Source organism: Mobula birostris, chromosome 18 (genome assembly GCF_030028105.1).
Source record: "Mobula birostris isolate sMobBir1 chromosome 18, sMobBir1.hap1, whole genome shotgun sequence".
In the NCBI taxonomy this organism is placed as follows: Eukaryota; Metazoa; Chordata; class Chondrichthyes; order Myliobatiformes; family Myliobatidae; genus Mobula; species Mobula birostris.
Window position 1 is genome coordinate 67,189,878 of NC_092387.1, and position 26,931 is coordinate 67,216,808.

Genomic DNA, 26,931 nt, shown 5'->3' on the forward strand with positions numbered 1-26,931 from the left:
CATTTCTTGATGATTGACTTAACTGTGCGCCAAGGGATATTCAGTGATCTGGAAATTTTCTTGTATCCATCTCCTGACTTGCGCTTTTCAATAACCTTTTTTGCAGAGTTGCTTGGAATGCACAGGGTGATCTCTATTTAACTAATTATATGACTTGTAAAACTAATTGGCTGCACCAGTGATGATTTGGTGTTTCATGTTAAAGGAGGTGAATACTTATGCAAACAATTATTTTGTGTTTTATATTTGTAATTAATTTAGATCACTTTGTAGAGATCTGTTTTCACCTTGACAGAGGTCGTTTTCTGTTGATCAGTGTCAAAAAAATGCCAAATTAAATCCACTGTGATTCAATGAAACGTGAAAACTTCCCGGGGCGGGGTGGGGAAATACTTTATAGGCACTGCATACAGTAGCACAGTATTACCGTTACTGGTGTTGTCATGAGTAATGTGTACTGGGTGGTAGCAGGGTGTTCAGTAGTCTCACAGCCTGGGGCAAGAAGCTGTTACCCAGCCTCAGTCCTTGTTCTTGCACCTTCTGCCTGACGGTAGGAGGTCAAATTGTAGGACGGATGGAGAGGGCTCCTTGGAAATGCTGAGGGCTTTGTGAGTGCAGCTTTGAATGTAGGCCAGAGCAAATTTCTGTGTAGAGAAATGTTGCTTTGACAAAATCTTAACAAATCTTATTTTTCTTTTTACAATTACACAGGTTCTGCCCCGCCAAACCTGTGGGCTGTTTACACACACTATCTTTTATAATGAATATCCCGGAGGATCCAAGGAGCTAGATAAAAGTATTCAGGGTGGAGAGCTCTTCCTGACGGTACTGCTTAATCCGGTGAGTGTGATTAAAACACATTTAATCCATTGTTGGTTTATCATGAACAAGAGATTCTGCAGATGCTGGAAATCCAGAGCAACACACAAAACGCTGAAGGAATTTAGCGAGTCAGCCAGCACCTATTGAGGGGAATAAACAGCTGATGTTTTGGGCCAAGAGGGTTGTGCAAATGTATTGCCACAGACAGTAGTGTTGGTGAAGTCATTGGGTATATCTAAATTCCTGATGAAGGGGCTCGACCCAAAATGTTGACTGTTTATTCCTCTCCATAGATGCTAGCTGACCCAATGAGTTCATTTATTAATTTTATTTAGAAATACAGTGCGGAGTAGGCCCTTCTGGCCCATCGACAACCCCAACTTAACCCTAACCTGATCATGGGACAACTTATAATGGATCAATTAACCTACTGATCGGTACGTCTTTGAACTGTGGGAGGAAACCAGAGAAAACCCATACATTCCACGGGAAGGACGTACAGAGATTCCGTACAGAGGGTGCCGGGATTGAACTCTGAACCCCAATGCCGGAGATGGAATAGCGTCACGCTAACCGCAATGCTACCATGGCGCACAGCTGAGTTCCTCCAGCATTTTGTGTGTGTCTTTGGTTTATCATAGGAAGTCAGGGTAATATGTTTCCACTCAATCACAGCAGGGAGATTGAGAAAGGGATGAATTTCCATAGTACCTGTCACACTTCTTTCTAGAAATGCTGGTTCATCATGGTGTACATAGCATATCTAGGTCTGTGTGGTAGAGTGCAGAAGTACAGAGCACACTGACTGACCTCTCAGTGAATACCAGTCGTCATTTTTACATCTCTCACAGTTACTCTCATTTGAACAGGCACCATTATCCACTGAAGCCTTTAATTGTTTTTCCTTAACTTTAATTGAAAATTGTTTTTGAACATTGGGCTAAATGAATTAGAAATGTTTTCTGATTTATAAATTGTAATGTTTGTTTTTTTTTGAGTTTCTAACTATCTCTGATCATCAGGAACATCTGAGGACAATAGGCAGATGTTGGCAGATGGCAATGGCATTTTGACAAAGCCTGCGATCAACAATTGATAGCAAGTGTTGTCAGAAAGCCATCGTGGTCAGAAGATGGGCCTTTTGTTCCTCTGCCTGAGACCTGGCCACTCTTCATTGTTTGCTCTCTCTCGGGTGACAGCCAAGGCACTGAGGTAGGCAGGACGCTGGGAGCGGATGGTTGGACAAAGTTAATGAGACCCTAGGGTTAAATGGGTGTGATACAGGCCGAGTCATTGGAGGAACATTCCTCCTCTCTTCTCCAAGGTAGCACTGTTGGATCTTTGTTGTCCTCTTTAAAGGGTAGATCGTTCCAGGGTTTAATATCTCATCAGGAAAAAAGGCAGTTCGAACAGTACAGTCTTCTGTCAGTACTCTTCAGGTTGTGTTCAAGTCTCTGGGCCTCTTCTGCCTTAAGACAGGCTCCAAACTTCATGAGAGATTAAATGTGAGCCTTGCCTATAAAAGGAGTCGGCCAGTGGGTGTAGTGGCACCTGCACTGGACTTCAAGGCGAGTGGTCCCGGGTTCGAATCCAGCCAGCTCCTTGCACGCTTTCCATCCATGCTGTGCTGAGCGTCGAACTAACAACTCGGCCTCATTAAAAATAAAATGGACAAAATGTAAAGAAACGTCAAGGTTGCCATCTGATGTGTCACAAAGCGCGCGGAGGAACTAACTGTTATCTGAAATAACTGTCTTCTGATCCTCCACAACAAGACATTTGTGTAGTGTTGCTGCACCCTGTTCAGCTGTCCGGTGGCTAACAGGTTTAGGATATAAAACATATAACAATACAGCTCAGGAGAAGGCCATTTAGCCCACATTGTCTGTGCCGAACATGATGCTGAATTAAAGTAATTCTCTTCTGCCTCCACGTGATCTGTATCCCTTCATTCCCAGCATATTTATCTGTCTAAAAGCCTCCTAAACACCACTATAGTGTCTGTTTCACCATCATCCCAGACACCCACCACTCTGTGTAAAACTACCTGCTCTGCACATCTTTTATATTTTCCCCCTCTCACCTTAAATGCATATCTTCTGGCTTAGAATCATAGAAAAAGTGCAGCACAGAAACAGGCCCTTCAGCCCATTTAGCCCGTGCCAAGCTTTTAAACTGCCTGCACCGGGACCATAGCCCTCCATACTTCTACCTATCCAAACTCACCTTAAACATTGAAATCAAGCTTGCATGCACCTCTTGTGTTGGCAGCTCATTCCACACTCTCACGACCTACTGAGTGAAGAAATTACCCCTCATGTTTCCCTTAAACTTTTCACCTTTCACTCTTAACCCATGACCTCTGGTGGTCATCCCACCTGACCTCAGTGGAAAAAGCCTGTTTGCATTTGCCCTATCTGTATACCTCATAACTTTGTATACATCTATCAAATCTCTTCTCAACCTTCTACGCCAAGAAATTAAGTCCTAACCTATCTTTCCCAGGGAAAAACGATTCTGACTGTCTACCCTGTCTATGCCTCTCACAATTTTATAAACTTCTAAGTGGTTTCCGCTCAGCCTCCAGTGCTTTTATAAATAGGAACCAGGCAGAATGCCCAAAATAATCATTGCAATTGAAGTAGAGCCTCCAAAATCTGTAACTGTTGAATGGGTCAGGATGTCTGTCTATTTTCCCCAGTCTCCGAGATTATAATCATTCTCTGTATTTTGGCAAATTGCATATGCTTGCAGATAATAAACACGAGGTTCTGCTGATGCTGGAAAGCCAAAGTATTGCATGCGGAATGACTCCAGAACAGGATCTTACCCAAAATGTTGACTGTTCTCATTTCAAGAGATGTTGCTTGACCTGCTGAGTTCCTCCAGCATTTTGTATGTTTGAATTTATTTATTTAAATCATTGGCTTTACCTGTGCTAATTCTCGTTGTAATATAACGTCCTCAGCATTTGGTGCATCTTCCATCGACACCCAGTGGTCACTTTATTCAGTACACCTGTCCACTTCCTTAATTCAGATGTCTAATCAGCCAGCCACGTGGCAGCAACTCACTGTATTAAAGCATGCAGACATGGTCAAGAGGTTCAGTTGTTGTTCAGACCAAACATCAAAATAGGAAAGAAATGTGATCTCAGTGACTTTGACCTTGTGGATTGATTGTTGGTGCTAAGCGGGGTGGTTTGAGTATCTCAGAAACTGCGGATCTCCTGGGAGTTTCATGCACAATAGTGTCCAGAGTTTGCAGAGAATGATGCAAAAAAGAATAAAGCGCATCCGGTGAGCGGCAGTTCTGGGGGCAAAAGCGCCTTGTTAATGAGAAAGGTCAGAGGAGAACAGCCAGACTGGTTCTATCTGAAGGAAAGTGACAGTGACCGTGACCATGTTTTACAACAGTGGTGCGCAAAAGGGTTGCTGCTGTAGCCCATCCACGTCAAGGTGTTCGGAGATAGAGGATGGAGGTTCTTTGCTACCTTGCCAAGGGGATTAGTCATTGTTCATTTTGGAGCTCGTTGTTAATAAGCTTCCTGTGGATTGGTCAGGCGGGAGCCAGTTGAATGGTCAATGTGTTTGAGGGGTCAAAAGTCCCTGATACCATCACTCGCAGTGGGGGTGGGGGGGGGGGGGGTGGAAGCAGCTTCATTCGTAACAGACTCAGACCAGAATGCGTGAACCGAATCATTCTACTCCTCCAACCCATGATCTTCATTAGTTGGGGGATTGACTTCAAGAGCTGTGAGGCAATGTTGCAGCTCTATAAAACCCTGGTGAGACTTGGAATACTATGCTCAGTTCTAGTTGCCTCATTATAGGAAGGATGCAGAAGCTATAGCAGACATCCCACCTCTCCCGGAAGTTCCCGGAGTCTCCTGCTATTAATAGTGGTTCCCTGATGCCCATAAATTATATACAATATCCCGGAAATTTTTTTGAGAGCGAGAGAGAGTCAGTCAGTCATGGGAGAGTGTTCCAAAAAAACAAAATATAAAACGTACGTCACCCCAGACTACACTAAAGTGTACCCCTGCCTAATAGGGGTCAAAAATAATGACAGTGTTGCTCGCTGCACTGTTTGCAACAGTGACTTTTCTATTGCCCATGGTGGGTTAAAATGTAAAAGACTTGTTGAGGTGAGTTTAACAGGTGTCATTCGTTCATTAGCATAGCTAACGTTATTTAAACTAGCTGGCTAGCTGCTAAGGAGCTACTCTATTGCAGACATCCCACCTCTCCCAGAAGTGAGTCTCCTGCAAATTGATGGTGCTACCTCCCTGAAATGAGTTTTTGCAGGGTGGAATGTCTGCTATAGAGAGAGTGCAGAGGAGATTTACCAGGATGCTGCCTGGAGTAAAGAGAATGTCTTATGAGAGTAGGTTGAGCCAGCTCGGGCTTCTCTCTGTGTAGCGAAGGAGGATGAGAGGTGACTTGATAATGTTACAAGATAAGAGGAATAGATAGCCAGAGACATTTTCCTAGGGTGGAATGGCGAATGCCAGGGGGTATAATTTTAAGATGATTGGGGGAAAGTTTTTTTTTTACGGAGTGGTGAGTATGTGGAACGTGCTGTGAGAGCTGCTGGTAAAGCAAGATACATTAGGGACATTAAAGAAACTATGAGGTACTTGGATGCTAGAAAAAATGGAGGGCTATGTGGAAGGGAAGGATTAGGTTGATCATGGAGTGGGTTAAAAGATTGGCACAACTTTGTGGGTCAAAAGCCCTGCAGTGTGCTGTCCTGGTCTGTTTTAAAACTTAGTTTGGCTTCCTGCCAACTCCCATGTTGCCATTGGTAACATTGAATGATTTATGTTAACTTGTTAATCTCTTGGCTCCAATAATGATTTTGTTCATTTAAAGACATAACAATATTAAAAATAGGCCGACTTGGAGCATTCCTTTTCTTTAAAACATCCTGCAGTTTGAATGGGAATGAAGAGCCCACTGTAAACTCTGCCACTTATTCCACTTGCAGTAAGAAATCTTTGTTCTCTTAATGGAAAAATAGTGCAGAAATCTTGAAACAGATTTCCAGAAGATTTTAAAATAAATTCATCAGCTGTTTTGATCCATAATACCAAATGACATAGGAGAAGAATTAAGACATTCAGCCCATCAGGTCAGCTTTGTCCTTTGATCATGGCTGATAAGTTTTTTCCTGTGCTGTAATGTGTTATTTACTACCCAACCCCTGGCTTGTGTGTCACCTCTTGGAAAAACTGTCTTGGGTTCTGCCCAGGCACATCTTTCCTCCCCCTGACCTCCCCCTCACATTTTGCTTTCTGCAGGGATTACTCCCTATGTGACTCCCTTGTCCATTCGTCCCTCCCTACTGATCCCCCTCCTGAATCGGAATCCGGTTTATTATCACCAGCTGTGTTGTGAAATTTGTTAACTTACTCATGCAAGTGGAACAAGTGCTACACCTGCCTCTACACCTCCTCCCTCACTACCATTCACAGCCCACAACAGTCCTTCCAGGTGAGGCAACACTTCACCTGTGAGCCTGCTGGGGTCATATACTGTGTCTAGTGCTCCCAGTGTGGCCTCCTGTATATCGGTGAGACCGGAAGAAGACTGGGAGACTGCTCCATCCGCCAGAAAAACAGGATCTCCCAGCGGCCACCCATTTTAATTCCACTTTCCATTCCCATTCCAATAAGTCTATCCATGGCCGCTTCTACTGTCGCGATGAGGATATCACTCAGGTTGAAGAAACAACACCTTGTATTTCCTCTGGGTAGCCTCTGGCCTGATGGCATAAATATTGATTTCTTGAACTTTTGTTAATGCCCCCCCCCCTTTACCAGTCCCTATCCCCTTTCCCTCTCTCATCTTACAGATATCCCACCTCTCCTGGGAGTTCTGGGAGTCTCCAGCATATCGATAGCGGCTCCCTGATGCCCACAAATTATATACAATATCCTGGAAATTGATTTTTTTAGAGAGGGAGAGGGGAAAAAAAGAAAGAAAATGAATGAATCCTGCTTGATCTCTTTTTGTGCTAAGTAGACCTCTCAGTTTTCTCTGTGGGTGGGCTTTACAGTCGACTTCTCTCTGTAACATATTCCATCAGTTCAGTTACTGCCGTCTGTAATGATGCTGAAATCATCCGGACAACTGTCGGTGATGAAGTACAAAAGCCTGGCAAAGAAATTTCCAAGGCTGGCGGTGACAACCTGACTACACGAGGCTGTCCTGTACGGGTGGGGCGCGTTGGTGTCTTAAAGGGGATTAGAGCAGGGTTTAAATTGGAGGGAAATTCCAAAATCGTCTGCTAAGACATCTTTAAAAGTGCGCTCGCAGCAAGCAAGTTCTTCGGGTTTTTTTCCCCCTGAAACACTTCCACTTACAGGTACATCGAAGCCCACAATGGGCTGGGTTTAAGCGCAGCTGTTTTCAGAAGTAAAACCGATTTTAATAAATACCCGGCACCCACCAAGGTCTTGTCATTAGGACAGCGAACTGTTTACCTGTGCTGCACACTTTATATGCATTTTGAATTACACTTTATTAAATAATATGGTAATATATTGTTTTATGTGGTGTGCGTGATATATGTATTGTGGCTACACCGTGGTCCGGACAGAGGTTGTTTTGTTTGTGGACAATCAGCCAGATGACAATAAACTTGAAGATACAGAACTTCTAAATCACTCATTTAAAATCCCCCATTTCGATGTAAAAAAAGTAAGTTCTGATCCCGACTATTGCAGGCAATGTGTGTGAGACTATGGACATATATGCGATCGGACATTGTCCGAATGGACGTTAAGCAGCACACACCTGTAATAAGGATACACCTTATGCTTTTATTTCTTTTAGGGACCACAACATATCAGAGAGGCTAAGCACAAGGAAGGCTGCTCAAGTATTTCACAGTTCTTTTCAGCAGAAAACCAAAGTCTGACAGAGAAGGTCACTAGAGCTGAGGTGTACTTTACATCTTTCATCATTGAGCATAACCTGCCATCCAGGTGTATAAGCACACAGGCAAGCTATTCAGGAAAATGTTTCCTGATTCAGAAATAGCACAAGAATATGCCTGCTCATCAACCAAGACAGCAGCTATTGTGAACACGGCACATTAAGACAGAATTCAGAAGTCAGCTGTCTCACAAAACGCTTGTGAATCTGATGTCTTGCAAAATTAACAGATTCATTGACACAGACTGCTATGAGGTTGAGACCTCCCTGAAATGAATTTTTGCAGGGTGGGATGTCTGATCTTATCTCCTTGCCTGTCCCATCGCCTCACTCTGGTGCTCCTCCCACCTTTTCTTTCTTCCATGGCCTTCTGTCCTAATAGATCCCCTTCTCCAGCCCTGTATCTCTTTAACCAATCAACTTCCCAACTCTTTAACCCCTTCCCCCTTCCGGTTTCACCTATCACCTGGTGTTTCTCTCTCCCCTCCCTCATCTTTTAAATCTACTCCTCAGTTTTTTCTCCCTCAGTCCTGCCGAAGGGTCTCGGCCTGAAACGTCAACTGTACTCTTTTCCGTAGATGCTGCCTGGCCTGCTGAGTTCCTCCAGCATTTTGTGTGTGTTCCTTGGGTTCTGTCCTTTCCTGTTCAACTCCAGCGGCTGTGTTGGATCCAGCTGGAGACTCCTGTAGGATCTCTGAGCTCCTCCCGTTCAGGCCTCTTGGACTTTCAGAATTAGAATCACTGACATATGTTGTGAAATCTGCTGTCCTGTTGCAGCAGTGCAAGGCAATACATAAAACATGCTATTATTTGCAGCAAGAAATATATATTTTAAAATTTTTAAAAAGTAATTCAAAAAGAGAACAGAAAGTGAGGTAGTATTCATGGGTTTATTGTCCATTCAGAAATCTGGCAGAGGGGGAGAAGCACTGAGTGAGTGTCTTCAGGATCCTGTACCTCCTCCCTGATGGTAGCAATGAGAAGAGGGCTTTCTTTTCTTGGCTGGTGGGGGTCTTCAATGATGGATGTCACCTTTTTGAGGCATTGCCTTTAGAAGATGTCCTCAGTGCTGGCCAGGCAAGTTCCCATGATGGAGCTGGCTGAGTATGCAACTCGCTGTGGCTTTTTCCACTCCTGTGCAGTGGCCCATCCAGACCAGACAGTGATGCAGCCAGTCAGGATGCTCTCCACGGTACAGTGACCAAGCCGTTCATCTTGAACCGAGTTTGCAACCCTCCGTTTACACTTCCACTTGCTTTCATTCCACCTTTCACTGTGCTTTCAGCTGCCTAAGTCCCAGCTTCTGGAATTTCCACTGTAAACCCCACATCACTTGTCCTAATGTTTGTTTCTGTGGCTTGTCATGATGTTTTTGGGAGGCGATGTCTGTCTGTGCTGAAGGTGCCTTTGTGGTAGTGACTTCTTCAGCCCTCTCATAAATTGGAAACTGTTATAGTTTACTTCACCTTCATGAAGAAGGTGGTAACGCCTAATTTTATATTTTAAAAAAAACACCATCTATCTTTTCTCAATAAACCTAGCTCATTAATGTAGTCACTAGCATAATACTTTACAGTTCTGGTGACCCGGGATCAATTCCCGCCAGTGTCTGTAAGGAGTTTGTATGATCTTCCTGTGACCAAGTGGGTTTCCTCCAGGTACTCTGGTTTCCTCCCACAGACCAAAGACGTATCACTTGGTAGGCTACTTGGTCATTGTAAATTGCCCCATTATTAGGCTAGGGTTAAATTGGGGGATTGTGGGCGGTTGAGCTCGAAGGTCTGGAAATGCCTATTCTGCGCTGTATCTCAATAAGCAAATAAATTTCAATCTTCTGTCTAAGTTGTCCGTTTCGTTGTAGAGCTGATCTTTTCAGAGTGATACATCACGGAGGAGGCCATTGGTTCATCCTCTGTACTGTTTGTTTTAAATTCAGTTGGTCCCACTTTTCCTGATGTGCCTGAATTTCATTCACCTCCGGTATTTATCCACAGCCCTCTTGGATGTGATCACAAAAAGAGGATCCCACTGCTAAAGCAATTAGTTACTAACCTGAGATATTAATTGTGTATTATGATATAATCTTCATTGTGGTTAGCACAAGTGCTTTCCAGTGTCAGCGATCACCAATCAGGGTTCAGATCCCACAGCTGTCTGTCAGGAGCTTGTATGTTTTCCCCATGCCCAGGGGTCTACTGACCCCTTGCTTTAATGGTATTGGTCCATGGTATAAAAGAGGCTGGGAACTCCTGCTCTGGATGATCTGGTTTCTTCCCACATTGCCGAGACATGCATTTAGGGTTAGTAAATTATGGACAACTGTGTTGGTGTCGGAAGCATGGCGACATTTGCGGGCTGCCCCCAGCAGAATCATCAGACCGTGTTGGTCATTGACACGAAACGGTGCATTTTACTGTATGTTTTGATGTACATATGACAAGTAAAGCAAATCTCTTTAGGTTAGAGGTGAAGGGTCTCAGCCTGAAACGATGACTATTCATTCATTCCAACAGATGGTACCTAGCCTGCTGAGTTCCTCCAGCGTGTGTGTGTGTATCTGAGTTTTTTAATCATCTCCGGTTCTTTTGCCTGTCACATATTAGCTGGTGTCAGATCAATTGGAAAGTTAGCCGATTGATATCTGCTCCGAGTCACTCCACTCAATATCCAATGGGAGAGCAGAATGCTCCTGAGGGCACGGCAGCAGGCACCCTGCCTGATGAGCAAGCCCTGCAGGGTAATGGGAGGGGGTTGTTGATTCAGATACTGTGCTGAATTAGGCTTGTTTCCTTCTCTTTTGAGGCGGGGCAATGCGAGGATGGCTTCTGTTCATTTCCAGAGCGCGCACTGTGGAAGTTGAAGTAAAGCAAGGCCATACGAGGGTAGTGTGCGGTCAGCCCAGACAAGAAGGGTCTTTGTAGAGCATTGCTTTGCTTTGCACAACAAGAGACTGCAGCCATTTGGCATACCAAGGCAAGATAAATGAAGGATTGTAGGGCGTCTCTTTCTATTGGTCAGTTAACTTCACTGATTCTGAAGCATTTAATGTGGATATTCTATTGGCTACTAATACCTGCATTGCTGTAGTGTGATGAGTGATTGATTATGCAAATAAAGATTTTGAACACACAAAAGGTTACCAATTATCTCACACAAAACGCTGGAGGAACTCAGCAGGCCAGGCAGCATCTGTGGAAAAGAGTAAACAGTCAACGTTCCAGGATTGATGAAGGGTCTCGGCCTGAAACCTCAACTGTTCACTGTTTTCCATAGATGCTGCCTGGCCTGCAGAGTTCTTCCAGCATTTTGTGTGTGTGTGTGTTGCTTGGATTTCCAGCATCTGCAGATTTTCTCTTGTTTGTGACAGGGTTACCAACTGGTCAGTATTTGTATCTGCTCATCAATTCTGTATTTAAAAAAAAATGGGATTTCTTTCTGCAGATTAGTTTGGTTTCGGAGACGGGCTGTTCTCCCTGTGCACAAGTAAATAAAATGTGATCGAGGATTTCAGAGTCCAGTTAATCAGTGACAACAGCACACTTCGCCAATGTTTGCAGTTGAGTTAATATTTGACTGACTGATTTGACATCTATCCCTTAAGTAGGTCCGATTTCTCGCCTAACACAAAGCAAACAACTTGGCAACAAAGAGAAAATTAAATTGAGTTCATTTAGTGTCTCTTTTGCATTGATAATGTGCAGTATGTAAAACTGAGGGGCACTGGTAGGCAGAATCTTTATAAATGCAAGAAGGTCAGGTTGAAGGGTCTGTTTTGTCTCGTACACTCTGTCCTTCATGTCTAAAGTCCCAGTAGCTGATTTCCTTGAAGTTCACCCAAAATACACATTTTTGTGTGCCTGTTGCTGGATACTTGTTGTGGATGGACCTTTTATCAGCTCAGGTTAAAGCTCCTTTATTAAAATAATCTCTTCTCGATTTAACATCTCCTACATAGCCCCCACAATTATATTTAAAATAAATCGTAATTAAATGAGATGCTAGATAATTACACTTCAGGCTAAAAGCAGCCCAGTGGAGACATATACAATCTAATTTTAATTTAAAAGCAATTTAGTAAGATTATCTGATTTCAGTGTTAGTTAATTCAGGTTTTGATAAGAACTACCTTCCTCTGTTATTTTAAACACCTAATTCCAATTAGTTATAATGTATTTAAAAAAAAACAAATAATTGCTATTGCGGGATATAATGAGGGATCTTGGTCCTTTGAAGATCATTCTGTACCTGTTAAGTAGGAAGAGCTGGGATGAAGAGACCATTCGGCCCCTTTGTGTCTGCTCTCTTTCATTAATGAGTAATTGGTTCATTATTTTCACATGTACCGAGATTCAGTGAGAAGCGTGTCATCCAGACAGATTGTTCCATAAATACATGGAATTGGCCTAAAGAAGGGCTTCCCAACCTGTGGTCTATGGATCACTCAGTCAATGGTAAGGCTCCATGGCATAAAAAAGGTTGGGAACCCCTGGTCTAAAGGAAAACAGAATACAGAATATATTCACACAAACACAAAGTCTGCAGATGCTGGAAATTTAAAGCCACACACAAAATGATGGATGAAGGGTTTCAGCCTGAAACGCCGACTGTTTGTGACCTGCTGAGTTCCTCCAGCATTTCATGTGTTTGGCAGATGATACTTATGTCATTTAGAGATAATCAGCTTGGAATAGGTCCTTCTGGCCCTTTGAAGAAGGGCTGGAGAATAAGGACTTTGATAGGAGGGGAGTGTGGACCATGGGAGAAAGGGAAGGAGGAGGGGCACCAGAGGAAGGTGATTGGCAGGAGAGCAGAGGAGAAGTGGTAAGGGGGGGGGGGATCCAAAACGAGGAATAGGGAAAGAGAAAAGGGGGAGGTGAGAGAAATTATGGGAAGTTAGAGAAATCGACGATCATGGTGTCAGGTTGGAGGCTACCCAGATGGAATATCAGATGTTGAGAGTGCCTCATTGTGGCAGTAGAGTAGCGCATTGACCAACTTGTTGGCATGGGGATGGTATTAAAATATAACCACGAAGGTCTGCAGATGCTGGAAATCCAGAGCAACACACAAAAATGCCGGAGGAACTCAGCAGGTCAGGCAGCATCTACAGAAATGAATAAACAGTTAACTTTCAGGCCGGGACCCTTCTTCAGAAATGGAAAGAAAGGGTGTAGACGCCGGAATGAAAAGGTAGGTGGAGAGGAAGGAGGATAGCTAGAAGGTGATGGGTGAAGCTAGGTGGGTGGAAAAGGTGAAGACCTGGAGGAGAAAGAATCAGATAGGAGAGAAGAGTGGACTATGGGAGAAAGGGAATGAGGAGGGGACCTGGGGAGAGATGAGAAGAGGTAAGAGGCCAGAGTGGGGAATTGAAGAGGAGGGGATGGGAGGGATTTTTTTTTTACCGGAAGCAGAAATTGATATTTATACCATCAGTTGGAGGCTACCCAGATAGAATACGAGATGTTGCCCCAGGGAAAGCCAGAGAAAAGCCCTGGATGAAGTGGTCCTCAAATCCACGGTGGGCCTCACCAATGTAGAAGAGACCGTACCGAGAGCACTGGATACAGGCAGACATCCCCAACAGGCATGCCAGTGAAGTGTTGCTTCACCTAATATTACATCATTTTGCAAAGTTTCCAGATCCAAATTTTTTTTTAGTAACATTTCCCAATTATAGCTTTTATTTATAAAAAGAAACACACATTTCACACTAAGCACACGGTGCCAGCGGTGAATCTATTATGGCAAATGTAGAAAATTAAAGGATTATTTATTTTGGTAACCCAGGGTGACAAGTGGCAATCCCCTCCTGGGGATTATACAGTGCTGGTGGATACCTGTTAATTGATACATGTATCTGAGTAGCTTTACTGTCAAATTGCTCCTATCGGAGAAGTGCAGCCTGAGGTAGGAAAGTCATTGTGTTGGAATTGTAACTATTTAGTTCCCTGATGTCATGTTGACGTGGTGACGATTGCAAGTTGCGAAGTTATGGAGAGCTGGAGGTAGCGCGGATTTGAAAAATTCGATTCTGAGTGGGTTCGAGTGTGACTCCAATCCTGAAGAAGTCCAAAACTAATTGTTTTTTTTTTAAAAAGATTGGCTTTATTTGTCACATGTGCATCAAAACATGCAGTTAAATGTGTTGCTTGCGTCATGGACCAACACGAGCGAGGACGTGCTGGGGGCAGCCCGCACGTGTTACGGTGCTTCCAGCGCCAACATTCGATATTGTTGCACCTGGAGGGAACCCACACAGTCGCGGAGAGAACAGACGGTGGCAGAAATTGAACCCTGATTGGTGGCACTGGAAAGCGCTACGCTACTGTGCCGCTCTCTGACTGCCACACGTGCTGAGATACAGCTCGTTCTGGGGTTGAGAATTCCAGAAACTTATCACCCTCAGCAAACACAAACGCTGCCTCAACAAACGCAAATGAAAAGATTTGTGTATGTGCCATCTAGACAGATCATTCCATACATAAGTACATCCAGGTAATACAAAGGGTAAAGAATAGAAGATTCCAATTAATTTATTGATCACTTGCACGTCAAAGCATATAGTGCTGTGTGTCATAACACATAAAATGCTGGAGGAACTCAGCAGGTCAGGCAGCACCTATGGAAAAGAGTAAACTGTCGACGTTTCAGGCTAAGTTTGTTTTCTACACTTTTTGCATCTTTCCATCTTGAACCATTGATACTTGACAACATAATTGAAGAAACATTTCATTTAAAGGGTGAAAGTAATTTTCCTTGGCTGCTCAAATCTGACAGCATTTCAGTTCTAATTTTCCGAAAGCACTTTCTCTCCCCCTTGGTCACCCTTTTGCAAAGGATAACAATCAACAGAATCAGCATCCAGCACATGGCTGTGATTTTTTTTTTCTCATCACAAATTATCCAAATGACCCAGACAGATGAGAATTAATCATAAACACGAGGTTCTGCAGATGCAGGAAATCCAGAGTAATGTATACAAAATGCCGGAGGGACTCACAGGTCAGGTAGCATCTATAGAAACGAATAAATAGCTGACGTTTTAGGCCAAGATACTACTTCAGTGAAATGTGTCATTTGCATTAGCAACCAATGGAATCGAAGGATGTGCTGGGGACTATTATTTCAAAAGCCAGATCAAACTCCCCTTTCAAGTGGCGATGGGTGATTATGTGAATCTTTTTCTGTTCGTCCACAACCACATTTACTTCTGTGCATGTTCATTTGGAATTGCTTCCTTTTGCAATGTAGTTAACGTGGTCAGAGTGAGAACTCGGTACAAGCAAATTAAATTATCACCTAATTAGGGTTAATCTCAAGTGATGACATTGCAATTCTGTGGAGAATAATATCATCACAGAATTCATCTTGCATTTAGATCTTGCACTTTTCATCTCAATGAATGTGCCACTGGTAGAGAAGGTTGTGTGGATATATTAGATGCTGATGTTTTTGATGTAAGATTCTTTGGAAGTCAAGAATGATGGATAAGTTTTTGCTTACGATTGTTCATTAAGCGTTACAAGAATATTGAAATTAGGGAAAGGACGTGAAGCATGAGGAACAGAGTAAGTTCAAAGTACATTTATTATCAAAGTATGTGTACAGAATGCAACTTCGAGAGTTTGTCCTCCCGTAGGCAGCCACAAAACAAAGAAACACCATGGAACCCTTTGAAAGAAAACATCAAACGCCAACATGAGGAGAAAAAAGCAAATTGCGTACATGGTAAAAAGTGAGGGAACAACACGTAGAATATTAAACATTTCAAGCAATATCAGACAGAGATGAAGAACCAAAAAGACAAAGAAAGAGTATAATGAGAGAGTGAATCCATCGTGGTTTGGCTGCATTATACCAATTTACTAATTAGTGATACACTTCACTCCAGTTCCGTTGCTTGAATCAAACAATAAAATGGCACCTGTTCAAGCCACTAAAACTGATGTTTCCAGAAAAATAGAGGCAACTGCAACCACTAAAACACATAGAACAACGACATGTACATAGGTAATTATATAGAACTACAAACAAGTTGACCAATAACCATTCTGCAGTCCAGTCCAATAGAGAAGAATGTATAAGAAGTGTCTGACCTTCAGATCATGAATGGGTTTGAGACCCTGAGGGTCTGAGTACAAATCTAGGCTATCCCAGTGCAGTGGTGAACATAGAACAGCACAGGCCCTTCGGCCACAATGATGTACCGACCTTTTGACCTATTCCAAGATCAATCTAACCCCGCCCACATGGCCCTCCGGTAGCGTGGCGGTTTGCGTGACGCTATTATAGCTTGGGTTGTTGGTGTTTGGAGTTCAATTCTGATGTCGTCTGTAAGGAGTCTGTACGTCCTCCCCTTGGAGTGCGTGGATCTCCTCCGGGTGCTCTGGTGTCCTCTCACGGTCCAAAGGCATACCAGCTGGTAGTGTTAATTGGTCATTGTAAATTGTCCCATAATTACACTAGCTTGAACTGGGGGTTGCTGGGGCAGCACAGCTCAATGGGCCAGAAGGGTTTACTCCACACTATACAGTTGCAAAAAAAAAAGTTTGTGAACCCTTTGTCATTACCTTGTTTTCTGCATTAATTGCTCATAAAATGTGGTCTGTTCTTCATCTAAGGCACAATAATAGGACCCAGGCTGTAAAGATAGGGGACAAGCTCTCCTCTACAATCACTCTGAGCACCGGTGCCCCACAAGGCTGTGTACTCGGCCCCCTGCTGTACTCACTGTACACCCATGATTGTGTAGCCAAGTTTCCATCAAACTCAATATATAAGTTTGCTGATGACACAACAATTGTAGGCCGTATCTCGGGTAATGATGAGTTTGAGTACAGAGAGGAAATTAAGAACCTGGTGGTATGGTGCGAAGACAATAACCTATCCCTCAACGTCAGCAAGACGAAGGAATTGGTTGTTGACTTCAGAAGGAGTAGTGGACCGCACGACCCGATTTACATCGGTGGTGCGCAAGTGGAACAGGTCAAAAGCTTTAAGTTCCTCGGGGTCAATATCACAAATGACCTGTCTTGGTCCAACCAAGCAGAGTCCACTGCCAAGAAGGCCCACCAGCGCCTTTACTTCCTGAGAAAACTATAGAAATTTGGCCTGTCCCCTAAAACCTTCACTAATTTTTATAGATGCACCATAGAAAGCATTCTTCTAGGGTGCATCATAACCTGGTATGGAAGTTGTCCTGTCCAAGACCGAAAGAAGCTGCAGAAGATCGTGAACACGGCGCAGCACATCACACAAACCAATCTTCCGTCCGTGGACTCACTTTACACCGCACGCTGTTGGAGCAGTGCTGCCAGGATAATCAAGGACACGACCCACCCAGCCAACACACTTTTCGTCCCTCTTCCCTCCGGGAGAAGGCTCAGGAGCTTGAAGACTCGTACGGCCAGATTTGGGAACAGCTGCTTTCCAACTGTGATAAGACTGCTGAACGGATCCTGACCCGGATCTGGGCCATACCCTGCAAATATCCGGACCTGCCTCTTGGATTTTTTGCACTACCTTACTTCCCATTTTTCTATTTTCTATTTATGATTTATAATTTAAATTTTTAATATTTACTAATTTTAACTTATTAATATTTTTAATATTTAATATTTGTAATCCAGGGATTGAGAAGTGCAGAATCAAATATCGCTGTGATGATTGTACGTTCTGGTATCAATTGTTTGGCGACTATAAAGTATAATAGACAAACATAATCTGCCTAAACTAATAATACACAAGAATTGTACTTCTCATCAATATTGGGTTCACCATTTAAACAATCAGAGTCCAGGTTCAAAAAAAAGTATGTGAACCTCTGGGATAATGCCTTCTGCAAAAGCTGTTTGGAGTCGAGTGTTCCAATCAATGAGATGAGATTGGAGCTGTGGGTGGTAGAGGTGTCTGGACCTATATTTAAAAATGAGACACGCAAACTCAGGTTACTGATAGAGGCTGCTCTTCTCAAGAAGGATCTGTTTATCTGCACCATACCTTGATCAAAACAATTTTCAGAGGACCTTGGAAGAAGAATTGTGGAGATGCATGAAGCTGGGAAAAGTTACAAAAGCATTTCTAAACACCGGAGTGTTCATCAGTCCACATAAGAGAAATCGTCTACAAATGGAGGAAGTTCGGTACTGTTGCTAGTCTCCCTGGGAGTGGGCATCCTGCAAAGATCACACCAAGGACTCAATGTGTAATGCTGAAGGAGGTGAAAAAGAACCCAAGGGTAACAGCAAAAAACCTGCAGAAATCTCTGGAACTTGCTAAAGTCTCTGTTCATGTGTCCACTATAAGAAAAACACTGAACAAGAATGATGCTTATAGAAGGACACCACGGAGGAAACCACTGCTCTCCCAAAAAAAACATTGCTGCACGTCTGAGTTTGCAAAAGATCACCTGGATGTTTCACAACACTTCTGGGACAATGTTCTGTGGACAGATGAGACGGGAGCTGAACTTTTTGGCAGAAATGCACATTGCTATGTTTGGAGGAAAAGGGGTACTTGCACACTAACACAAAAATCTCATCCCAACTGTGAAGCATGGTGGAAGGAGCATCATGGTCTGGGGCTGCTTTGCTGCCTCGTTGAGGGAGCAGTGAATTCAAAATTGTATCACGACATTTTACTGGAGAACGTCAGGTTAGCAGCCCTTTAGCTTAATAGAAGTTGGATGATGCAACAAGACAATGATCCTAAACACGAGTAAATCAACAACAGAATGGTTTAAAAATTTTTTAAAACTTATGATTTTGGAATGGCCGTGTCAGAGGCCAGACCTTAACCCAACTGAGATGCTGTGGCACGATCTGAAGAAGGCTGTTCATGCGAAGTATCTCAGAAATATTGAGCTGGAACAGTTTTGTATGGAGGAATGGTGTAAAATTCCTCCTGGGCATTGTGCAAGTCTGGTTCTACCAGTTATTAAATACAAGGCTTCAGATACTTTTTCCAACTTGGATTGTGAATGATGAAACAATGTGTTCAATAAGGATATGAAAGGTACGATTGTGTGTTATTAGTTTAGGCAGATTGTTTTTCTCTAATATTGTGATTTAGATGCAGGTCAGACCACATTTTATAAGTAATTAATGTAGAAAACCAGGTAATTGCAAAGGATTCTGAAACTTTTTCTTGCAACTGTATCTCCAAATAAATAATTTTTCTTTCATCCATTTGTCTAAGAATCTCTTAAAAATTCCTCCTACATCTGCCTCTATCACTGCTCCTGATGGTGTTTTCCAGAACCCATCAACTTCTGTGTAAAACAAACCACTCTACTTTGCTCCAATCACCTTATAATGTCCCCTTGTATTAGTAAGTGTTGCACTAAACTGCTGTCTTATGGATAAAGTGTAAGCTGCTTGCTTAAGGGTATAATGATCCCACAATTTAGAGTCATAGAGCACTTACAGTACAGGAGCAGGCCCTTCGGCCCATCTAGTCCATGTTGAACTGTTACTCTGCCTAGTTCTTTGTCTTGTGAGGCACTGTTATGAACAATCCTCATTTTCAGTTAGCTTCAGTCTCTGCATTCCTCGTCACCCATCCCTGATCTTAATCATTCTATTCCTCCTTACAATCTGGAATTTCATTTTTAATCACTTCTGTCTCTGCTGAATAGTCACCTTTGACCAAGATTTTGATCACCATCAGAGTGGCACAATAGTGGAGCTGTTAATGCATCGCTCTACAGCGTCGGCTGTAAGATCAGGGTTCAATTCCTGCTGCTGCCCATAAGGAGTTTGTACGTTCTCCCCGTGACTGCGTGGGCTTCCTGCAGGTGCTCTGGTCTCTTCCCACAGTCCAAACACTTGCAGATTAGGTTTAGTAAGTTGTGGGGAAATTCTATCTTGGTGCTGGAAACGTGGAGACACTTTCAGGCACAAACCCTACTGATGTGATTTGATGCAAGTTATATTATTATGCATATATGATAGATAAAGCTTATTTATCTTTATAAATCTGGCCTCTTGCTTATCCCGATTTTAATCCCTCCATTACTTCAAGAGTCTGGGTCTTAAATTTTGGAATTTCATCGTCAAACTCTTCTGCCTTTCCTGAATACTCACCTTTGACCAAGATTTTGGTCACTATCGTAGTAACACCTCATGGCTCAGTGTCAAGTTAAAGCTTATGTTTAAATGCAGTTTAATGCCTCGTTCAGGTGAAGTTAATTGAGTCTGTACCCGATGCTCTGTGACTGTGATGCTGCGACAGTTGTTTTTCATTGCATACGTAGACTGTACATGTGACAATGAGCCGATTCAGATTTATCAATCACCTGTACACTGAGACATAGAGTGAAATGTATTGTTTGTGTTAACAACCAACACATCTAAGGAGGTGCTGGGGGCAACCCTCATGCCACCGCACACTCTGGTGCCAACGTAGTATGCCCACTGTGCTCGGCAGAACAACCCAGAACAGAACAAGCGATGAAGTAACAACAGCAAAACAAACCCCTTCCTTCCTCCCTCCCACAAATCCACCCATCCGTGCATATACGTGGTTCTCTAACCCCAGGACTGGCCATCTTCAGTCTCCAGCAAACTCATGGATTAGCAGATGTTGAGGCTCCAATTTCCCCAGTAGACTCTGAGATTCACAGATTTCAGGTCTCTATTTTCTCAGTTTTCCAAGTCAGAACTGGGGTTTTAGTTTATAGGTGAAACCCTTTTTACTGGATGTCTCTGGAAATGCGACTCTTTAGCCCCTCACTAACAGCCACTGGAGACCACGGCGAGGAACCCTCCTTTCTCAGGCTCCGTATGTCCAGGGTATATGTGACTCTGGCCCCGCCAGACCCGTGAGTTTGGGATGTCTTGCCCACCCAAACCCTGGTTTGTGTGAAAGCTGTGTGATTTACTGCCCCCGCAATCACCCGTTGGCAAGAAATAACAGATCGTATGTGGCATACAGTTATAAAGAAAATATATTTAAGAATGTTAATTTAACCAAGAAGTTATTAAAGGAAGAAGGAAGGAAGGAAGAAAACAAAAAGGGCCTGTTATAATTAAACAGTCAAATGTGCAGAGATGGAGCTCAAATCATCCAGAAGCTGTTGTTTCCAATGTATTCACAGCTCCCTGGTAAAAAGTCCCCCTCATGCGCTTCATTAGATCGTGCGTTCTTGCCGGAACGGATCCTAAGGCTGGTCCTCTTAAGCTCCTTCTCTCTCCATCTCCTGCTGAGAGAAGACCTCTACTCACCTCAGTGTTTGTAACAAAAGCTGCTCCCCAGCGTTTTCTACAACCTTCTCCCAATTCCACCCTCCTGATTGGATGACACACACATTCCTAAGCACCTCTTATCTTTAACAGTAACCCAAACACTGCCAGCAGAAATTACTGCTTCTACAGAAGAACCATTACGTGAAATACCTTAAAACGGGCAGTAAAACCTTTACCAGAGCATTACATGGACATGGCCAACATCACAGGTACTTGGATGTACATGGGTTTGCCACTTGTTTAATTGTTTAATGTCATTTCCAGCAAATGAGTGTAAATGAGAAAAAAATTGTTACTCTGGATACAGTGCATCACAAAAAAAGAAATAAAATAAGATAAAGACAATAATAAAAAAACTAAATATAAATATATAAGTTAACTTATAAACAGTGCCTTATAAAAGTATTCATCACCCAACTCTTTGCTCACATAAATGAGTATTACAACCAGCGATTTTGATCAATTTAATTGAGAATTTTATTTGTGAATCATGTACTCCTTTTTTGGCACAGTGGAGCCCCAAAACAGGGAGCATGAAAACCTGAAATGTCAGCATTTCAGAAGTTTTGATCCCCCTTTACTCAGTACTTAGTTAAACCACCTCTCACACCTATTACAGCCAGTAGTCTTTGTGGATAAATCTCTATTAGCTTTGCACAATGAGATGGAAAAAGATTTGCCCATTTCTCCTGATACAATTGCACGAGCTGTGTCAGCTTAGCTGGGAAGCAATATTGAGGTCTTGCCAGAGATGTTCAGTTGGGTTACGGTGAGGACTTTGGGCCACTCAAGGACATCAATTTTCTTCATTTGGAGAAACTCCATGGTTGCTCTGGCAGAGTGCTTTGGGTCATTGACCTGCTGAAAGATGAATTTCCTCCCTAGTTTAAGCTTTCTGGAAGAGGCAAGCAGGGTTTAAGCCAGGATCTCTCTGTATTTATCCTAACCAGATTTCCAGTCCCTATTGCTGAAAAGCATCCCCGTACCATTCTTTACAGTAGGGATTGTGTTGCCTGGCTGATGCACAGTGTTAGATTTATGTCACATGTACTGCTAATGTTAAGGTCAAAAAGTTCCACTTTAGTCTCATCTGACCACAATACCTTCTTCCACATATTTAAATTATCTTTTAAGTGAAGCTTTGCAAAATCTTCATTGGCAAGGATGTGCTTTTTTTTTAAAAGCCAAGGCTGCTTCTTTGCCATTCTTACTCTTTTTGTGTGAGGCCTTAGAGATTGTGGAGCCACGAACTTCATCTCCAGTTGCAGCCACTGAGTTCTGCAGCCCACTCAGAGCGACTGTTAGCGTCACAGTGGCCTTTCTTACTAGTGCCATTCTTTTCTGGCGAATGTTTAGAGGGGCTGCCTAACCTAGACAGTGTGGCTGTGGTTTCACATTTTCTCCACATTTTCACAATGGACTGCACTGAGTTGCGAGGTATGTTCAGTGCCTTGGAGATGGTGTTGTACTTGTCCCCAGATTTGTGCTTCTCTTTTATCATTTCCCTGACTTGTCCTGAATACTCTTTTGTCTTCATTTTGGATTGGTCTGTTGAAAATCTCCCATACTGCTGGACCTCACAGAGAGAGAGGGTATTTATTCAGGTGATCCTCCAATCTTTCTACATCAACAAATTGAGTGAGTTGATAAGGTAATATACAGAATTGCACCTGAGGAAGTTACTGTAGTGATTACAAAGGGGATGAATACTTTTTTGACATCAATTTTTGTTTTTGATTTTTAGTAAATTGTTGACAGGTTTTAGACTTTTTCTTTTGATTTGACATGATGAACAATGTTTTGTAGATTAGCTCAAAAGTCCTACTTAAATATATCTTAAAGTTAGAAAATGAGACAGTAAAATGTAAAATTCTTTGTGGCAGCTGAATACTTCAAGGTTCTGTACATTGATTGTATATCCAAAAATTGAAGCTAGGCACAGGAGTGTCTGTACATAAGGTGACCCAGACAGGGAATGATAAAGAAGTGGGTCTGGGGGGCTGTAGAGGTGTGGGTAAATGGGAAGGAGGTGTTGATCAGCCTTACTGCTTCAGAAAAGTAACTGTTTTTAGACCGTAAGATATAGGAGTAGAATTAGGCCATCTGGCACGTCAAATTTCATTATGACTGATCCAATTTTCCTCTCAGCCCCAATCTCTGCCTTAAATATACATAAAGGCTTGGCCTCCACAGTTGTCTGTGGCAAAGAATTCCACAGATTCACCACTCTAGCTAAAGAAATTCCTCTACATCTCCATTCTAAAAGGACGCCGCTCTATTCTGAGGCTGTGCCCTCTGGTCTTAGACTCTTCCCCCAAAGGGAGCATCCTCTCCACATCCAGTCTATCAAGGCCTTTCTCTATTTGACAGGTTTCAGTGAGGTCACCCCTCATTCTTCTGAATTCCAGTGAATACAGGTTCAGAGCTATCAAACGCTCTTCATTTGGCAAGCTATTCAATCCTGGAATCATTCTTGTGAATCTCCTTTGAACCCTCTCCAGTTTCAGCACATCCTTTCCAAGATAAGAGGCCCAAACCTGCTCACAATACTCCAAATGAGGCCTCACCTGTGCTTTATAAAGTCTCAGCATTACATCCTTGCTTTTATATTCTAGTCCTCTTGAAATGAATGCTAACATCACATTTACCTTCCTCACCACAGACTCGTCCTGCAAATTAACCTCTAGGGAACCTGCTCAAAGACTCCCAAGTCCCTTTGCACCTCAGTTTTTTGTATTTTCTCTCCATTTTGAAAATAGTCAACTATTTCTTCTACCAAGTGCATGACCATACACTTCCCGACACTGTATTCCATTGTTTTCCAGCAGTCCGATATCCACTTGCCTCTCTTTTACACTTTATGTATCTGAAGAAACTTTTGGTATCCTCTTTAGTATTATTGGCTTGCTTACTTTCATATTCCATATTTACCTTCTTAATGACTTGTTTTAGTTGCCTTCTGTTGGTTTTTAAAAGCTTCCCAATCCTCTAACTTCCCACTAGTTTTTGCTCTATTATATGCCCTCTCTTTGTCTTTTATGTTGGCTTTGACTTCTCTTGTTAGCCCTGGTTGTGTTATCTTTCCTCTAGAATACATCTTCCTCTTTGGGATGTATATATCCTGTGTTTTTGAGTCTGGTGGTCCTGGTGTGGATGCAATGTTGTCCCTTCCCTGACGGTAGTGTGGCCAACTGTCCATGAGCAGGGTGGCTGGGATCCTTCATCATCCTTCTCTGGCACCTTTCTGTATCTAAGTCCTTGATGGTGTGTAGGCTGGTGCTGGTATTGCGTTGGGCAGTTTTAGACTACCCATTGTAGAGTCATCCTGTCCGCTACACAGCAGTACACCTGAATGTACGTAAGCTTACCACTTCCCTTTACCTTACAGATCAGCATCTTCATGACTCACCTGTCAAACTATGGCAATGACCGGCTTGGCCTGTACACCTTTGAGAGTCTGGTGAAGTTCGTGCAGTGCTGGACTAACCTGAAGCTGCAGACGCTGCCTCCTGTCAAACTGGCCGCCAGATACTTTGAGCTTTTCCCAGAGGAGAAGGACCCTGTGTGGCAGGTAGGAAAAGTGTACGCAACCATTGTGTGTCCCCTTGCATCAGCCTGTTCAGGTTAGCACTTAGCTGCCAATAATTTTACTTCAATATAATTAAATTGCTGCTTCTGTATTAAACCTTCTGGTGACTCTTCCTTCTTGTGAAATTACAGTTAATCACAAGATTTTTGCTTATTCCCCTCTTTCCCAGTCCTGATGAAGGGTCTTGGGTCAAAAGTTCAAGTTTAATTATCATTCAACCATGTATGACTAGAGCCAAACAAAACAGTGTCCCTCCAGGGCCAGGGTGCAAAACTCATTACCAGTAGCACACAATGTATCGTACATATGGCTTTGATAGCAGAAAGCATGCAATCACAAAAAAAAATAGCCCGTGTCTCTGAATGGCATGGCCTGTAGAATAGTAGTGCATGGGTTGTTGTCCAGGTCCACGTTGTTCTTCCACTGAGTGAGCACTAGAGGGCAGCACTGACAGGGGCCAGCCCCCCAACCCAGTTCGGATTCCACCTTGAGTTATCGTCCTCCTGCAGTGATCTCTCAAAAGAGGACCTTTCCAAACTTGTGGTGTATGATTCAACTGCCGAGCATGGTCAGACTGGGATAGGGGCTCTCCCACACTGCCTCAGCATCTCCTCCCTTGCAGTCACACCCGAGGCAATGCCGCTCCCCCGCCGTCAGCCTCTCCAGTGAAACTGACTTGCATTGTTCCATGTTACCAGTGTCCACCAGGCTCTTGTGATCACAAGAAAAAACATCCAAGGCAATCACTCGCACCTTTTTTCGACTGCACACCGCCTCAGCACGTCAACAGTGTGCAGCAAGTCCAGGTGACAGCACAACTACAGTACGTAATAAGTCCAGTCCATCGCTATTGAGCTACTTGCTGAGGGAATAGATCTTCAGTACTTGATGTTCTTGACAACCAGCGGTGTCGAGTGATCATAAAAAGGATATAGAGGATGAACAATTGCACCTTTGGTTAGACCCGGAGTGGCCAATGCGTCCGAGCGCACTGCCATCTTGCTGAAAGATATGTCAACTCTTTATTCCTCTCCATGGATGCTGTTGTCTGACCTGCTGAGTTCCTCCCGCATTTTGTGTGTGTTACTTTGGATTTCCAGCATCTGCAAAACCTCTTGTTCAAAGTTCAAAGGAAACTTATTATCAAAATTCATATAGTATACGTCACCATATACAACCCTGAGATTCATCTTCTTGCGGGCATTCACAGTAAATACTAAGAAACACAATAAAATCAATGAAAAAACACACACAAACAGAGGTGCACAAATAACCAACATGCAAAATATGACAAATTGTGCAAATACTAGAAGAGAAACACTAATAATTAAATAATACTGAAAACATGAGATGTAGAGTCCTTGAGAGAGAGTCCACAGGTTGAGGTGAGTGAAGTTATCCACACTGGTTCAGGAGCCTGATGGTTGAAGGGTAATAGCTATTCCTGAACCTGGTGGCATGGGACTCAAGGTAGATCAGTGTTACAGATAATCAATGACTTAAAGAACTTAAAAACAAAATCTATTCACTAACTGGGAGTTCGCAACAATAAAAAAAAAATGTGCTAAGGTCTCATTATTTTGTCTTTGGTGCATCCTTGTACATAAAGACAGTTCAAAACAGCAGCTTTCTCAAGGTAAATATTATTCTAAAAGCATACATAAAGTCAATGCTACTGTTGCTTTTAGTATTCCATTTATCTGCTGTTTAGAGCTGTCTTTATGTCTACAAGGAATGCCAAGGGCAAATTAATGAGATTTAAACACTGCTATTATTGAAAAATCCCCACTGGTGAATAATTGTTTTCTAAAACTCTTTTAACATATTGATTTTCTGCAACGCTACACCACAGAAGAATCTGAACAAGCTTTAATATAGAAGCAGGAGTTTCATTGGCCGCTTTGTTTAGAGTAACTGGTTTTATGTTGTGTGGAACAGTTATTCAGCTAACAACACAGTGGTAGTTATACACTCAATGGCCACTTCATTAGGTCCAGGAGCAGAACCCGGTGTGGCCTTTTGCTCCTGTAGCCCATCTAGTTCAAGGTTCGACATGTTGTGCATTCAGACCAAAATGCCAGAATGGGGAAGAAATGTGATCAAAGTGATTTTGACTGTAGAATGATTGTTGGTGCCAGACAGGATGGTTTGAGTATCTCAAAAACAGGATCTTCTGGGATTTTCACACACAACAGTCTCTAGTGTTTACAGAGAGTGGTATGAAAAACAAAAAACATCCAGTGAGTGGCAGTTCTGTGGGTGAAAACACCTTGTCAATGAGAGAGGTCAGAGGAGAATGGCCAGACTGGTTCAAGCTGACAGGAAGACGACA

General features: G+C 42.9%; 1 protein-coding gene across 1 annotated transcript in view; it reads left to right on the plus strand.

Moving 5' to 3' along the window:
• The window catches only part of LOC140212191 (bifunctional heparan sulfate N-deacetylase/N-sulfotransferase 2-like), a 566,492-nt gene that overhangs the window by 522,924 nt on the left and 16,637 nt on the right, over positions 1 to 26,931 (plus strand). The window contains exons 10-11 of the mRNA XM_072282865.1: positions 712 to 840; positions 24,399 to 24,581. Coding sequence (XP_072138966.1) covers positions 712 to 840; positions 24,399 to 24,581 — 312 coding nt within the window. The remainder of the gene's footprint in view (positions 1 to 711; positions 841 to 24,398; positions 24,582 to 26,931) is intronic.